The 13,192-nt window shown below is 41.7% G+C and overlaps 1 protein-coding gene across 2 annotated transcripts in view; it reads right to left on the reverse strand.

The window, feature by feature from the left end:
• Positions 1-1,484: 1,484 nt before the first annotated feature.
• The window catches only part of slit1a (slit homolog 1a (Drosophila)), an 81,690-nt gene continuing 69,982 nt past the window's right edge, over positions 1,485-13,192 (reverse strand). For both annotated transcript variants that reach the window (XM_026309161.1, XM_026309160.1), the window contains 13 exons: positions 10,198-10,269; positions 8,938-9,101; positions 8,726-8,850; positions 8,522-8,619; positions 8,292-8,431; positions 7,941-8,034; positions 7,682-7,819; positions 7,366-7,594; positions 7,128-7,258; positions 6,875-7,029; positions 5,681-5,969; positions 4,102-4,313; positions 1,485-3,920 (listed from right to left, as the gene is read on the reverse strand). In XM_026309161.1, coding sequence (XP_026164946.1) covers positions 3,682-3,920; positions 4,102-4,313; positions 5,681-5,969; positions 6,875-7,029; positions 7,128-7,258; positions 7,366-7,594; positions 7,682-7,819; positions 7,941-8,034; positions 8,292-8,431; positions 8,522-8,619; positions 8,726-8,850; positions 8,938-9,101; positions 10,198-10,269 — 2,086 coding nt within the window. In that variant the 3' untranslated portion in view covers positions 1,485-3,681. The remainder of the gene's footprint in view (positions 3,921-4,101; positions 4,314-5,680; positions 5,970-6,874; positions 7,030-7,127; positions 7,259-7,365; positions 7,595-7,681; positions 7,820-7,940; positions 8,035-8,291; positions 8,432-8,521; positions 8,620-8,725; positions 8,851-8,937; positions 9,102-10,197; positions 10,270-13,192) is intronic.

Below are 13,192 nucleotides of genomic sequence, written 5' to 3' on the forward strand. Positions count from 1 at the left end.
AGGCAAGCCGTTTTAACATTTGTTAGAAGCAATCGGAAATTAAAATTATGTGTGTTTCACAACAATTTCCCTTAAAATGTAAGCTTAGATCTGTTGCATAAGATTGGTGCTAAAGCACACTTAACACATAACATTGTGGATATCTAATATTCAAAGTTCATTTGACATGAAGTGTGAATATGTGAAATTTCCTTTTTAACTCAGAAGAGTTAATTATTGACATCTGCAATACATATGTCTCTAGTGATAAAATATTAAAATGGACTAAGAGACAGAGATATGCCATTGTCAGTGTTTAAAATATAATTACAGAAATGTTAAATAGGCTTGCCATAGCTAGGAGCACTGAAGGCACCAGGTATATGTGGCTGTTTAGTTCATATATCGGCCGTCTTTCTCCACTGATCCCTTCTTCAATACCCACAGACTGTCTCTGACAAAGGCCAAAACATTTATTAGCTGTTATTGGGATTTTTGCTCAATCATGCTTGTTCAGTTGTAGATGTTCAAATTTTCATTTTTTCCCTAGAACTAGATTAAGTTTTTTTTTTTTTTTCAATAAGTGAGACATCAAATAAAAGAAAAAGGTCAACGCGTCTTTAAAAGCACACACATTTAAGTTTAATTAATGAAAAGAGTGGAGGTTTGGTAAACATTTTGTCGGTGGCACTACATACATTCAGCATTATTGGGAGCTTTTCAGTTCAATCCCACCATCAATCCTGTAACAAAAAAAAAACAAATAAAACAAATAAACAGAACCCAACTAGGGATATTTTGTAAAGTTTTGCACCAGTTCAATACAACAGAGACAAAGTGTAGTTTACAATAACATATTTATGTATATAGTTCATAGAATGGCAAATCTGTGTTTCTGGTCATGTGACCAGATAACTGAATTACATCTCAATATAGCACAAGCACCACTAAGATGTCTACCAGGAAGTTGAATGCACCAGTCCAGTACAGATCAGTGCTGAGGAAGTAAAGGAAACATGAAAAGAAAGCCACATTTGACTAAATATGTACCTTTATGAGGCACACAGCCTAGGAATTACAGTGACTGTTCATCAGTATCCTTTAAGATGAGATCATCTTTTAATGTTATTGCACACCACTGGGGTCACATCAAGAGCATGTAAAAGAAAGTTAACATGGGTAGCATTATGAATAGGAACTCTGTGATGTGGCATTGTACTGAGCTGAGATCTGGCTCTGCAGCCGTTCACACTATAAAGACACTTTGAACATTTAGATCAGCAAAATGGATAAACACAATCCCACTCTGCAGGGAGAACAATGCCTTAAGCCATCCTGACTGACAGCATGGCAGTATGTGATTTCTCTATTTTACATTGGAACTAAATAACAGCTAAAAGTTACCACTTCATGAATAAGCATAGGTCATATTTATCTATACACATTTATACATTCAGGTATGACTGTTGTGTTCACTGTAATTGGCACCATTTCTTCTTTTTTTCTGGAAAGCCAGTCAGGACTGACAGACATTGAAATGTCCAGACCTTTCTCCTTCAGTATCTGTCAGTAGTAGGCATGTAATGCTTTACACAGTTGTCTCTTCACACTTCTCGGATGATCTACCTTAACATGTTTATTGTCCACGGAGGCAACTTCATCCTACTTTTTCTGGCTTGACAGCAGCTTATGATCAGTTGAGCTTGACTACTTTAACTCTGATGAACAAAAAAAAAAAAAACACCCTCTTTCTATGGCAACCATCTCTCAAACCGATAGAAATACAACCCAGGACATCAACAAAATAAGATGAAAACAATCAGAAGCCTTTAAGTGTGGTGTGGTAATTATAAGGTAAATTTGAGGGGGCATCACTTAATTGCAGCTCTGACCTCTCTATCCCCTGCAGCAAATGAGGAATGTTAGAGTCAGAGAGGAGGAAAACACTGTCATAACTTGCCATTAAGTTATGTTACAATTACAGATTTTTTTAATGCTATTTTGTTCATTATTTTTATATCTTTTCAAAATTTTTGAAAACAGTTGAAAGTCAGCAACATTTATGTCTTTCACTTTCTACCAGATATGCCTTTAGATAAAATAAATTAAAAAGAAGCACATTCTCATGATTTAGCTGTAATATTCACATGGAAGACAACATATACAATATTAAACATATTTCTAGATCAATACTGCCTCCTATACAACAAAGCCAACCAGCTGCTGTATTTTTGGCCAATTAATGCAATTAATTACCTTGATGGAACAAGTGAAATCAACAAATAAAAACACCTAGGGAACCATTTGAATGTCCCCCCAAACTTTCAGAAACAGACTTACTCTTTAACATAGAAAAATACTATACCAAAATGAAATACAAATATATATATATATATATATTAGAATCTGTTAAGTATTTCTATATAAAGGGTTGGAGGGAGGGTTGAGGGCAGGTAAAATAGCTAGATTACATCATGAGACAAAATATAACAAAAACAAAACAAAAGAGAAAATTTGGCAGAACAAAATAAAAAGTGAAGATGATTCTGCAACCTTTTGTATTGTAATAACATTTAGAATGATATTAAAAAGCTCTACATATTTGTTGGCAGACTCGTCTCCACACATGCAATAGTTTGCATGAGTTTAATACTGCAGGCATCAAGAGGAGCAGGGCTAAATGGCCATCTGCTCAGAAGGGGTGGGTTTTTGCAAATCATCCTAACCCAGAGGCAATGCATGCTGGGGGACTGATCACCACTTGGCACTGCCAGCACCCAATTTGTTTCCTGTATGAAATAACTAGATAGTTGCACCACACAAGCCCTCTCACTTTTACAAATGTTAAGGCTGTGTAAACATATGTACGCCATGCATGGGTTATCATGTACTTCAGAGAGATGTAATTTTCAGTGCTGCTAGTCAGTGCAGTCTCTTTTTTTGTTTTTTTTTTTGTTTTTTTGGAGTTTCTATGTTATGGTAACTCACAGCAAACAACTGTGATACCAGACCACCTGGCCTTGAAGCCATGCCATCCATATTGGATTATGTGCCGCTCTAACCCTAACAGTTCATTTCTACATGTGCATGTGTGGATGGATGACTGTATCCTGGCAGACAACAACTTTAACTCAACCCCTTTTCCAGCCCAATCCAGGTAACCCAGCCAAGCTCAACTCAAGATAGCTTTGCCAAGTCAAGTGGTCCAGCTCTCTCATTCCTCTGATTCTCTCCTTTTGTCTTTCTATGCCTTTCCTCTGCCATCCTCAGCCAGGCTGGACCCCACTGTCCTCACTGCCTCCGCGAAATAGAGATGGTGCATGATGGCTGGGCTGTCAGAGGCCTCACAGATGAATGGGGAATTCACTCTGGGTAATTTGGGTTGGAGAGGTACCAGGAAATTTCTGGACCACTTGGAACAATGTTGCAGGTACAATGTTGCAGGTTTTGTTGCCGTTGCTGTCACTTCTACTTTGTTGCTCATGATGTTGGTTTCTCTGTGTTACTGTAGGTCACACACCCTTGGAAAGGGAGAATATGTCCTATTTTACAAATGTCCATAATATATAGATAGAGGTTTTATATATATTCTTTATAATCTCTCTTTATTTCTCTTCCTCGCTTTCCTCCAGTCTGCTCTCTTCCTTCCTTTCTATCTATCTTCTGCTTGGCGGCAGCAGCAGGAAATGTGAGCGAATGCTGCTACATGCAGCCCACGCAGCCACACTTGATGGTCTTTTCCACTTCCTCGCTGAAGGAGGTTCCATCACTGCACTCAAAGGTGTATTTCCGGCGTTTCATTCGCTGGCTGGCGCAGCAGGCCCCCGTGTCACAAGCTCCGGTGCACTCCACCCAAGAGACCATGCGTGTTGTCTGGCAGATGGCATAGCCTCGCTGCACCTGGTAGAAGTCTCTCACAGGCTCCCCTCGACACTCAGACTCTGGAAAAACAGACATGACATAGACAGGATTACCTAATCATATCACCACTTTTTAAAGTCTTTCCTCTTTTGCTTAGAATTACAGCCTTATTTGGAGTGATAATGAAAAGGAGTGCTTCATTTTTGTTTTTGAGGATTCAGCTCTCAGTTATAGAAATTTGCAAAAAGCAAATAAACAAACCTGTGTCACAAAGTTCCCCGGTGTAGCCACTTTCACAGTGACAATAAGCATCTCCTGTTTCAGAGATCTGGCAGCGACCATGTTTGCAGGACAGGCGACGGCAGGGGTTGAACAGCTCCCCCTGCTGGTTACACAGGGCACCACGGTAACCCTCCACACACTCGCAGCGGTACGACTGAGTGTCCAGTGGGATACACTTTCCATGGACACATCTAGAAAGAGAGAATAACCTTGATAAAATTTCATGGCCAATACATAAGAACAAATTGATGGCTTGAGTACAGAATCATGGATTCATGGACACTGAAATCGCTTTTACATAGTGAAGTATTACTTCATTTTATGGTATTCTATATTTTAGCCCTCTTTCACTACACTTTTGTGACAGAAATAGTTCACGTTTTAGAGTTCACACATAAAAACTTTAAATAATTGCATTAAACATTTTCCAAATTGCAATTGGCTTCTCCAGCACTGTTCCTGACTTCTGTCACTATAAAAAAAACTTTTTAAAACTTATTTTTTGTCTTTTTTCAGAATTCAGATTTTTGTTTATGAGATTTCTGACGTAAACACTTTTTTTTCCTGACTTTAAATTAAGAATAATTTTTTCTCAGAATTTTGACTTTAGTTTTTCTCTCTTGTACTCACAATTATGACTTTAAATTTCTTTTTACTATTTTCTGAGAGAAGATGCTGGTAATAGCCACAGACAGAGGCATTATGTTTTTAGGTTGTCCATTAGTGCATCTATCAGTACATCCTATTCTTTTGAACATAGTATCTTATGAAAGTGTTGTGCCAAATTTGAAGAATTTCCCTCAAGTATCCACGTGGACTCAAGGATGAAAGGTCAAGGTGACTGACTCCACATTTGTTCCATTTATGTGAGTACGACACGCCATGAACCTTCCACCTTGAGGAAATTTCTTCAAATTTAACTTTTAAACTTTTTTCTCTGAATTTTCACTTTTATACTCAGAAGTATACTTTTTATACTTTTAAGTTTAAAGTTGATATTCACAAAGAGTAAAGAATAAAAAAAGAATAGGCTATTTGTTTTGTTTTCTTATCACAATCTTTTGGCCTAATTGGCCTTTTTACAGTGCATACAGGAAGCAGACTGGCACTTGCAGAGTCTGGTTCTTATTTTTGAATGATGTGCAGTAACAAAAGCGCTCCTTCATCTCTTTGTGTTTTTGCTTTTTGTTATTGTACAAATTGTTGGTGTTTACTTGTATAAGGATGGCAATAAATATATTTATTTTCGAATTTATTTTTAATAAATTTCTTAATTTTGTGAACCCTGATTCTCTCAATTCTTTTCAGTAACTAAACATTTCAGGCGCGGACATTTTCCTTGCCCTGTAATTTAGTCAAAAGTCTAAATAAGCTTTTGATACTCTGAGTGCATTGTGCTGATAATACATCTGTACTTTGTTAGGATTTTAATGCATTGTATTGTTGTATTGGGACTTCTGCTTAAGGACATGATTTAGTTTGTATTCATTTGTCTAAAAAGACACTCAGCAGTAACATTTGTGCTGTAATATCAATTCTATACCATTTGCTAACATACTTGCTGCCCTGGCAGGGGTTGGTAGTAGACTGGTCACAGTGTGGCCCGCTCCAGCCTGGCTGGCAGTGGCACACTGGTCCCTGGATCCCATCAGGCTGGCAGATGCCATGTACACAGTAGATCTTCTTGCAGGGCTCGCAGCCCGGTACCACGCCGGGCTTCATCTGGGTTTTGGTGAAATCCTGGAGCTCGTTGTTTATGTACAGGTTCTGAATACAGCCATGGAAACTGGAACTGTTCTGGATTTGCCAGAGGCGGAAAGTGCTTGAATGTACGTCAACTGGCATGCCTGGAGCAGAAGACAGAAAAGAGGTGATGTTTATATGTGTGAGGATGTGCATACTGGATCACAGACAGACAGCTAACACAGGGCTGGGTATGAGTGTAATGGGGGGAGGCATTTTCAACAGTGTGTCTCAACAGTGCATATAAAAATTAGTCAAATTAACATATGAAGCATTTTTCAAGCTGACTTTGATATTTTGTATTGGCACCAAAAGACACACCATTATTGAAACAGAGGACAGCAAAAAGCAAAGAGGTATGGGAAAATGTTTCCTGAACAGTACAACAAAACACACTAATACAGAGTGTATAAATTCAGAGCCACTCCTGAACAAACTGTCTCATCAAGACCGAGTGTAGGATTGTATGGTGATGTTTGTTATTCATTTATCATTAATCAGCTACATTTTTGAAAGATCGAATTTTGTACATGAGTGGCTTTTGCAAATTCACAGTCAATCAAAATCCATGCAAATACAGAACAAATCTGAAATAAAGACTGTGTCTGGTAGTTTTTAGGTTAATCACTAGAGGGCATACTTTACACAACAAAAAATGTGCTACTACAACAATAGAGCTCTTGAATAACAGTGGGAATGTATGTTAATTTTTAAGTTATGTTCTGTCAAAGTAAATTGTGTCATGTTTATTACAAATGTGCATCTGTGCTTATTTTTGCATTTTTATGTGGGTCCTAACAAACACAGTCATATGACTGAAGGTGATGATGGTGTGGGTGGAGGATAGGGTTTGGGTGGAGGTAGGAAAGGGTTGCAGGATTGCATGTTTAAGGGGAAGGGTTGGTTGCGGTGGTGACAAAGCGAGGGGGGAAGGGTGGTGATTGACAGTAGTGTAGTAGTTAAAGAGTGCCTGCAGAGGAGGGAGGTGTGTTCTGGAGAGGGCCCCTACCCCCCACGTATAACGGAGCCTCCCCGTTGAGGGGTCGCACCGCCCCAAAGCTGTCCATTGTGGTAGGGAGACCACCGTCAATGGACAGGTTCACCATCTGGTCAAAGGTCACCAGCTCCACTGTGTGGAACTGGCCATCGTTGATCGTCTCAGTACTGGTAATAGAAAAAAGATGGAAGATATAATGACAATAGTCTGGAATTAGCTAAAGTGACAGTAAATTAACCATTTTGGATGGTACATGGTACCATACCTGTAGATAGCATGTCCTGGCTGGCTGCCAGGGTCGTAGCTGACCTTGACATGACCTTGGTAGAGCTCCACTGCAATATGATCATTGTCTCCATTGTAGAGCAGGATACCATTATCCTCAGCTGTTGACACCTACAGAGAAATTTTTTTTGCATAAGGCGGTTGAGTCTTTTAACTCAACAGAAAAGGCCATATCAGCACAGAAATCTAGTAAATGCCCATGTGTCCACACTGAATACCTGCAGGGTGATGTTAGCTTGAGGCCAGTTCTTCAGGTCAGACAGCAGTAGATACGAGTCTCTATCAATGAAATTGACGCTGACCAGCTTCTCACAGCGCGGCCCACCGAACTCTGGAGGACACTGGCAGTGGGCACGCCCACCCCGCTCCACGCATGGGGCGTTATTCTGGCAGTCGGCCAGCTCACACAGGGACAGTGCAGATGGGGGAACCTCACACAACTGACCACTTTAACAAGAAACAGCAGAGGAGTTTGTTAGTTTAGTTTAGTTTTTTCTAGTTAGCATAAAAAATTGAGCTTTGAACTTTTCTCACCTGTATCCTTCAGGACAGATGCAGGAGTATCCATTTAGTTCATCCACACACTGAGCTCCATACTGACAGCGATGTTCCTCACAGTCATTGTAGTTTATGCTGCAGTCATCACCAACATAACCAGGAGAACACACACACCTGCAATTTACAAACACACATACTGCAATCAAGCAGAGCACTGACAAAGCTAGCTCTACCCTGTGTGTAAATGATGATTTAACATCATCATTTATCTGTAGCTGATGTTGCTGCCACTTACTTAGGTCCGGTGGAGGTGATGAGGCAGGTAGACTGATGTTGGCAGGGGTTCCGCCCTGGGGCACACACATCTTCCATTTCTTCGCACATCTCCCCTACACAGAAACAAGTATTGAAAAATACCAAATACAATGAAAAATACCATCCTGCAAAAATGGCAAAACAATAAAGTCATGTAGTACAGTTATATTTAAACATGGACAAGCACTATTGTTAAACCAGACACAAAAAAACTTTCTAAGTAAAATATTCACTCAGTGCAATTAAATTTATCAGCTAAGTCCACTGCATGATGGCATTACTTATTTTACTATCACCTTACTACTTTAATTGACTACTACTACACACTAACCTGTGTAGTAGGGGGGACAAAAACAAGTGTAGTTGTTGACTCCATCGATGCAGGTTGCTCCATTCTCACAGTCATTGTCTTCGCAGTCGTCAGTGTTGGTCTGGCATGTGCGCCCCTCAAAGCCCAGTGGACACGTGCAACTGTGAATGTGTACATATGTACTCATTTGTCATGCTGCTGAGTTCTGTATAAGAGAAATAACATTTGATTTCAAAGCAGGTCTTCCTCACCTGTATTCTCCCTCCTCATCCTCATTCACTTGGCACCTTCCTCCGTTGGCACATGGGTTACTCACGCAGGCATTAAGAGCTGTCTCACAGTTCCTGCCCTGAGATCGAGAACAGACACGGTGTTAATTTTTTACTATCAACTGTGCAGACTCAAAGACCTGCGACACACTGAAGTATGCTTGGGCAGCACTGTGTTGATCTAACCTTGAATCCTGGAGGACAGCTGCACCTGTAGATCTCAACCAGGTCACTGTGACAGATGCCTTGGTTCAGACAGGGACTGGACAGACAGGGGTTACACTTGGCCAACACTGCAGCGTCCACATCTCCTAGAGAAATGCCGGACCAATTAGAATCAATTGCATGTAGATACTAATGCTACTTTTTTCATATTTCTGTCCAACAGCATAACTCACCTGTACATTCAAACTTCTTTGCAGGTGTGGTGAGCAAGAGTTTGCCCTCCATGCCCTGTGGGCCAGCACAGCGGGCGATACCAGGCTCTTTGTAGCCAGTCTTCACCCAATCAGAAAGCCAGCGCAGACGACAGTCACAGTACAAGGGGTTGGCACCGATTGCCCTGACAGAGAACAGAGAAACTGAGTAACAAACTCTGATTATGCCTGCATTGAACTCCTTTCACCAGTAGGTGTCTCTACAGCCTCATGTAAAACAAACCATGCTAACCTCAACATGGTGTATTGTACAACTTAAACACTGCTTGTCTGAGAATAAAACAGATTTAAAGTTTAATGATCAATGCCACTTGGTGCCATACATCATATGGAGGAAGATTTCTCAATTATACGGTAAGGTGTGAACAGAAGGCACTCCTAAACACTTCTGTCATGGTGGTCGTGAATCAATGCCGCCCTGTCCTCCTGCTGGATGCACAAACACTCCTGAATCAATGCTGTTCCATTACGGTGGAACACAGGCTCATCTTTCAGGCCGGGCCAATAGCTGACACCTGACATCTGCTAACATGAAAGCCACTTGACTGTGACTGTGGATCAATGGCTCCTCTCAATCCCTCTCCTCTCCCCGTTTTCATGCAGCCTTGACTCCGATACTGCTCTCCCTAAAATGTCTTTGCTTAATTCTCTCCCATCTTCCTCTGCAGCTCTGACACTGATAGGTCTATTGATCAGTGAATGTCAAGGGGTGATGTGACTATCGAGGCTGGATGGCAGAGGGCAAAGGTACGTCTACTTGTACATGTTCACAAGTGTATGCACAGTCACACAATGGCACACACCCAATGGACACACACAAACTCAGAGACAGAAATGAACAAACCAAAACAAACACTGAAGTCTACAGACCAAGAAGAAGTGACCGTGTGTGTGTGTGTGTCTGTGTGTGTGTGTGTGTGTGTATGTGTGTTCGGAGAAGAGACAGTACAGGGGTCTGTGTGTTGCTTTAACCACAGGACTGTGGCTGATTAAGGGAGGGCTTGGCTCATGCGGAGCCCACCAAAGCAGACTACAGACAGGCCACTGAGCTACACACTCCGACTGTCTGGCCAGACCCCCCCCCCCCTCTTTGTGCCTGAAAGAACATACGTATGTGTGAGTGTGTACATGTGTGTGGACTTCAGCAAGTCAGTGGTAAGTGCAGATGGTATCTCATAAGCTGCCTTTAGGACATACATTTGCGTGTGTGTCACTACTTACAAGTGGGAAAGTGAGGCCACATCGTTGAAGATACCATCAGGAAGCTCTGAGATTTCATTGCCATGGAGGGACCTTAGAGGGGAAAGGGAAGGAGATGACAAAAGAGAAAAGTTATCACCATGGACATATTTGATCACAGGGGGGGAAAAAAAGTGTTTTGGCCTGCTGTTGGTGTCATACAGAGGCTGCTTATTAGACAATACATTAATTAGTCCATTTTAATGATCGGTTCTCATTTATAGCTCAAAGAGACTTAAACATTTGCTCATTCCAGCTTCCTTTGAGGATATGTTGCCTCTTACCTCATGCAAGAAATAGTGAAAATATTTGAGTGAAGCTGGTTAGAGAAAGTGAACAGTTTTTTTTTTTTTATGCAGTCTTTTGATATTATAAAGACAAATCCAGAAAATACATGTCACAGTCAGTAAAGAAAATAAGTGTAAGCTGCAGTTCTTCATACTACACCTTGTTTTTTGGGCAACATAAACCAGAAACAGTCAAAATGTTGAGGAATATTTCAGTGTCGTGCTGGCAGTCTAAATGGGAGGTAGGTGGTTTGGTTTTCTGTTTGAGCCTTGTGCAGCTGGCATAGATGTGAGGCTCTGCAAGTCTGGAAAAGGCTGGTGTCAAGTTTCTATGTGTGTCTGGCTGGCAGGACCAACACGAGTACAGAGAAGGGGGGGGCCCAGACTTGCACGTATGCACAATAGCGAAAAACATTACAGTTGTGTGTTAACACAGATTAATAAGGTACAATTACACACTTGCATGTATATTGTTTGAGTGTGCATATACTCTCATTTTACTACTATCTAGGGTGACAAGCCAACATGGCTTAATGGCTCGATGACTGATGGCTGCTGTAATCCGCCAGGTCATTACCACCTCCAACCCTCAGCTGACCGCATGCTAATGTTACCCAGCTCAGTCCACAGCACCAATACGTGACACACCTGCTCTCTGTGTCTGGATGAAGAGGGCTGATGTATAAACAGACTTTGAAACCCCACTTCCTTTTTTGTTTGCTCAGTGAAATACCACTAAGCTGTGGAAGAGTCAGGGGAAAAGATACAGAGAAGTGAAGCTGGTCAGTGTTAAACACACAGAGCTGTGCTCCAGTACGAAAGGGAAAATATACAGTGTAAACCCTCTGAGACAACAAGTTAATTGGTCTGTGTGCAGGGGAGAATGCTTATTAGTGCAGACTATAGATGGGTTGTGGCAGTAGGAGAACAGTTAAGATACTCGGAGGCTGAAGCCAGCAGCGGTGTGCCAGCCAGGCAGAGATTTCATGGGAGAGAGGAGCCAGGAAGTCTCCAGAAAGAAACCTGATCTGCTTTTCTACTAACATTGCCTCTGTCTGTGTCTTTTTATTTTGCTTTTCTTCAGCTGCGTATCATTACATTTCTCCATCTTACATATTATCTCTACCATGGCACACTTCTGGAGTGGAGTGGAGTTGCCTTTGATGTTTTCGAGCAGGGAACATGATGGTGTATGACTAAAAGTTTTGTGCCGCCCAAATGAACTTCTGAACTGAAAAATTTCACCCACCTATTCACCTGCAACCGTTTAATAACGTCAAGTGATTCTCTCAGTGTTCTGAGCTGAGTGTTGGGCATCATTTAGTACTGGCATTTTCACACAGCACTGTGTCCAACAGCGGTTTGAAAATAAGTTTTCACTTCACATGGTGCAGGTTTCTGTTGATTCTTTCATATCACTTTTCTTTCTTTTCTCAAACCCTGGCGAGCCACGCCCTGGCGCTGTCTCAGCTCACTCACCTCACGCCTAATACCCAGCAGGCCAATTAGCAGCTTATTAATTCTCAGCTCAAACTGCAACAGTCATACACACACACATACATATGCACGCTGATACCAAACCACACCACATCCATGCCAGGCTCAGACCGCTGGTTTGTTTGAACCCCTGCGCGTTAATGATTCTTCTCCTCTTTACTGCTCTGTAAAGCCAAAGGTGCAGCTTTATAAAGGCTTTGTGAGTGTGCATGAGCGTTCCCCCTCTCATAGCCAGCTTTGGCATCTCACTGTGGTTTCTATGAAGCTTCCTACTTTGAACTTTGAACCTACTGTGGAGTCTTTAAAGTCAAAACTATTAAATGGAGCTCATTGTTGCACCTCCCCCCCCACAGCCATTGCACCAATTGACATTTAATGGGAGGCTTATGATTGATCACACCAGCAGTAAAGACATCAAAGTTTTTTTTTGGCTTCATTTGGACTCCTCCTTGACTTAGACAATAAGGTAGTCCAGACAGTCTGTGTGTGAGCTTGTATACAGTTCTGAGCCTGAATGGGGGAGGGCCTCACATGGCGTCTAGCACTTTTGAACAGGGAATATTTTTGGAAGTAAAGGTGGCGTGAGTGAGTGAGAGCAGGAATAACCAATGCAGCTTCATTAGAGATCAAAGTAACCCGCCTGAGCTAGCGAAGCGGCATCAGCTAATGATGACTGAGCTTTGCTCTCACTCCACGTAAAAGCGTTCTTACGCTGTGTCTCGTAATGATCAGGGCTTTAGTCCAAGCCCGTTGTAAAAAGAGGCTTTGTTGAAGCTTTGTTGTCAGTAGTAAAAAGTGTGCCTGCTATAAACACACATGCAAGGCTGATAAGTCTTCTCCCACACGCATACTAACAGGCACCAAGCCAGTAGATGACAAACATTTAGCCTATGCATATAGGCACCACTGCACGCGCGCACGCACGCACGCGTGCGCACGCACGCACACACACGCACACACACACACACACACACACACACACACACACACACACACACACACGCATACATAATCTTATAAGGAGTACGGCTCGGCCTGTTTCTCTCTCACAGAACTAAACTGTACATTCGAGTTAAAGTAGGAGGCGTCCAGCTGCTGGATGTTTGGATGCTGATCCAAAGATCGGTTTGGTTTCGTCATCTATCTGTCTGACACATTTAAATTCTACATCTTAGTTATTTAGCAGGCCATTG

Source organism: Mastacembelus armatus, chromosome 15 (genome assembly GCF_900324485.2).
Source record: "Mastacembelus armatus chromosome 15, fMasArm1.2, whole genome shotgun sequence".
Classification (NCBI taxonomy): Eukaryota; Metazoa; Chordata; class Actinopteri; order Synbranchiformes; family Mastacembelidae; genus Mastacembelus; species Mastacembelus armatus.